At 37.1% G+C, this 1772-nt stretch overlaps 1 protein-coding gene across 3 annotated transcripts in view; it reads right to left on the bottom strand.

The window, feature by feature from the left end:
- The window catches only part of LOC113073820 (syntaxin-binding protein 1), a 25785-nt gene extending 25131 nt beyond the window's left edge, over window positions 1–654 (bottom strand). For all 3 annotated transcript variants that reach the window (XR_003280547.1, XM_026246571.1, XM_026246569.1), the window contains exon 1: window positions 521–654. Coding sequence is in view for 2 of the 3 variants with exons in the window: in XM_026246571.1 (XP_026102356.1) it covers window positions 521–557 (37 nt within the window). In the remaining variant the exon portion in view is untranslated. The remainder of the gene's footprint in view (window positions 1–520) is intronic.
- Window positions 655–1772: the final 1118 nt, after the last annotated feature.

Below are 1772 nucleotides of genomic sequence, written 5' to 3'. Positions count from 1 at the left end.
CTATTGAATATTATACTCTGGTGATCAATCACAGGGGTGAGGCTTTGCCAAAACGCATTTATTAAGCTCATCTCTAGAACTAGAAGGAAGAGTTATGCAAACGTCCCTCCAATTCTGTTTTCATCACGCATATAAATAACAAACCGAGCAGAGTAATATAAAATCGCAGAAGTCTGTCGAAAAAGCCCTGCGTAATTCCTCAAACGTCCGTGCAGAATAAGGGCGTTCCTGTGATGGACCAGCTTTACCTCAGTGCATCAAGCGTTTTTTGGTGTTAGTCTAGTTCTCGTGCCACCTATTAATAATTTAAACAACATACAATGAGAATACCACCTATTCGTGTCATGAAGCACAATGCGCATCCGCAACATCCCGAGAGTATGTCCTCCCCGTTCAGCGCAATGGCAGGGAAACAACCAGGATGAACACTAATGACACATGTAACGGGAATGTACCATAAAATAGCACCTACATATGAATATTAAACCTCAGTAGCCGAGGGTTAACATTATGGTCTTACTTTCGCCAACGACCGCCTTTAATCCAATTGGTGCCATGATGCTCCTGAGTGTTCGCCCGTGTGCTGTATCTTCTCCTCCCTCTCCTCCTTTTGCTGTCTGTGGCAGAGTGGTGCTGCGCGCTCACAGCAGCTGACTGCGGAGATTCGTCACTGCACCGCCCCTCCCTCGTATGCGCGCGTGCTGACCGCCAAACACAGAAGCACAAGTGAAAGCCTTTCTTGATTTCACGCTGATTTGTTCATGCCATGATCAGTGGAGGCTGTGAAATATCCTTGCAACTGTTCCCACTGTTCACTGGCCGCTACGTGACAAAAAGAGCAGGTCGCTCAATTAGAGAAGCATAATTTCACTACCAAACAAAACAGATTTAATTTAGTTAATCAAAAATTGTACATAAATTGTTGGCATACTAAGTATAAATTTAAATCAAATAAAGCTATACACTGTACAAATATTTACATTTTACTGTTGTAACACAAGTGTGATGAAACTTCTGGATCTAATGCAGCATTTAGTCACTTTGACCGCATGAGGGCGATAGACGTCTACTAATCAAACCCTTTATCGAAATGTAACTTTTGCCATTTAACTTTAAATTAAGGTAGTTATTTATAAATTACATTATTATATGCAACTTGTATTTATTATTATGTATTATTATAGTTGTGAAGTGATGTATGCAATATAAAGTGTTGTTGTCATGATTATTTGTATTGTTTGTGTTGAGCCTTTTGTCTAAGGACAATTTTCTACCTCATTTTGGGATAATAAAGCTTTTGAAATTGAAATTGGAAACAGTAATCAATATATAAAAATATTTTGTAATGTATTCATTTTAAAACCGTATTTCAGGAAAGTATTTTTTATGAATGATATGTAGGTTTATGTATGTATTTTAAACTGTTGTTTTAATGGAACTTATATTATTTTAGCAAACAGCTGTGACAAACTTTAAAACAATACAGGCATATGAATATAAAATATATAAATATAATAAATAAAAAATACTTCATTAAAGATTTTGAGCTCGAAACGGGTTCCCTTTCTATAAAAATAAATGAATACATCAAGGAAAGCCCATCATATAACCCATCATATAACCATACAAATCCCTGATCATATCATACTCTCTAAAATTAGCCGTGATTAAAAATACAACGGGGGTTTGTTGTGAAGTTGGGTGTGTCAGGCGGTGTAAACCACGCCCTCTGTATGTCACTCATTTGACTCAACAGGTTTAAATGAACCTTG

The sequence above is a fragment of the Carassius auratus genome, unplaced genomic scaffold (genome assembly GCF_003368295.1).
Source record: "Carassius auratus strain Wakin unplaced genomic scaffold, ASM336829v1 scaf_tig00012924, whole genome shotgun sequence".
In the NCBI taxonomy this organism is placed as follows: Eukaryota; Metazoa; Chordata; class Actinopteri; order Cypriniformes; family Cyprinidae; genus Carassius; species Carassius auratus.
This window is presented reverse-complemented; position numbering and strand designations above follow the sequence as displayed.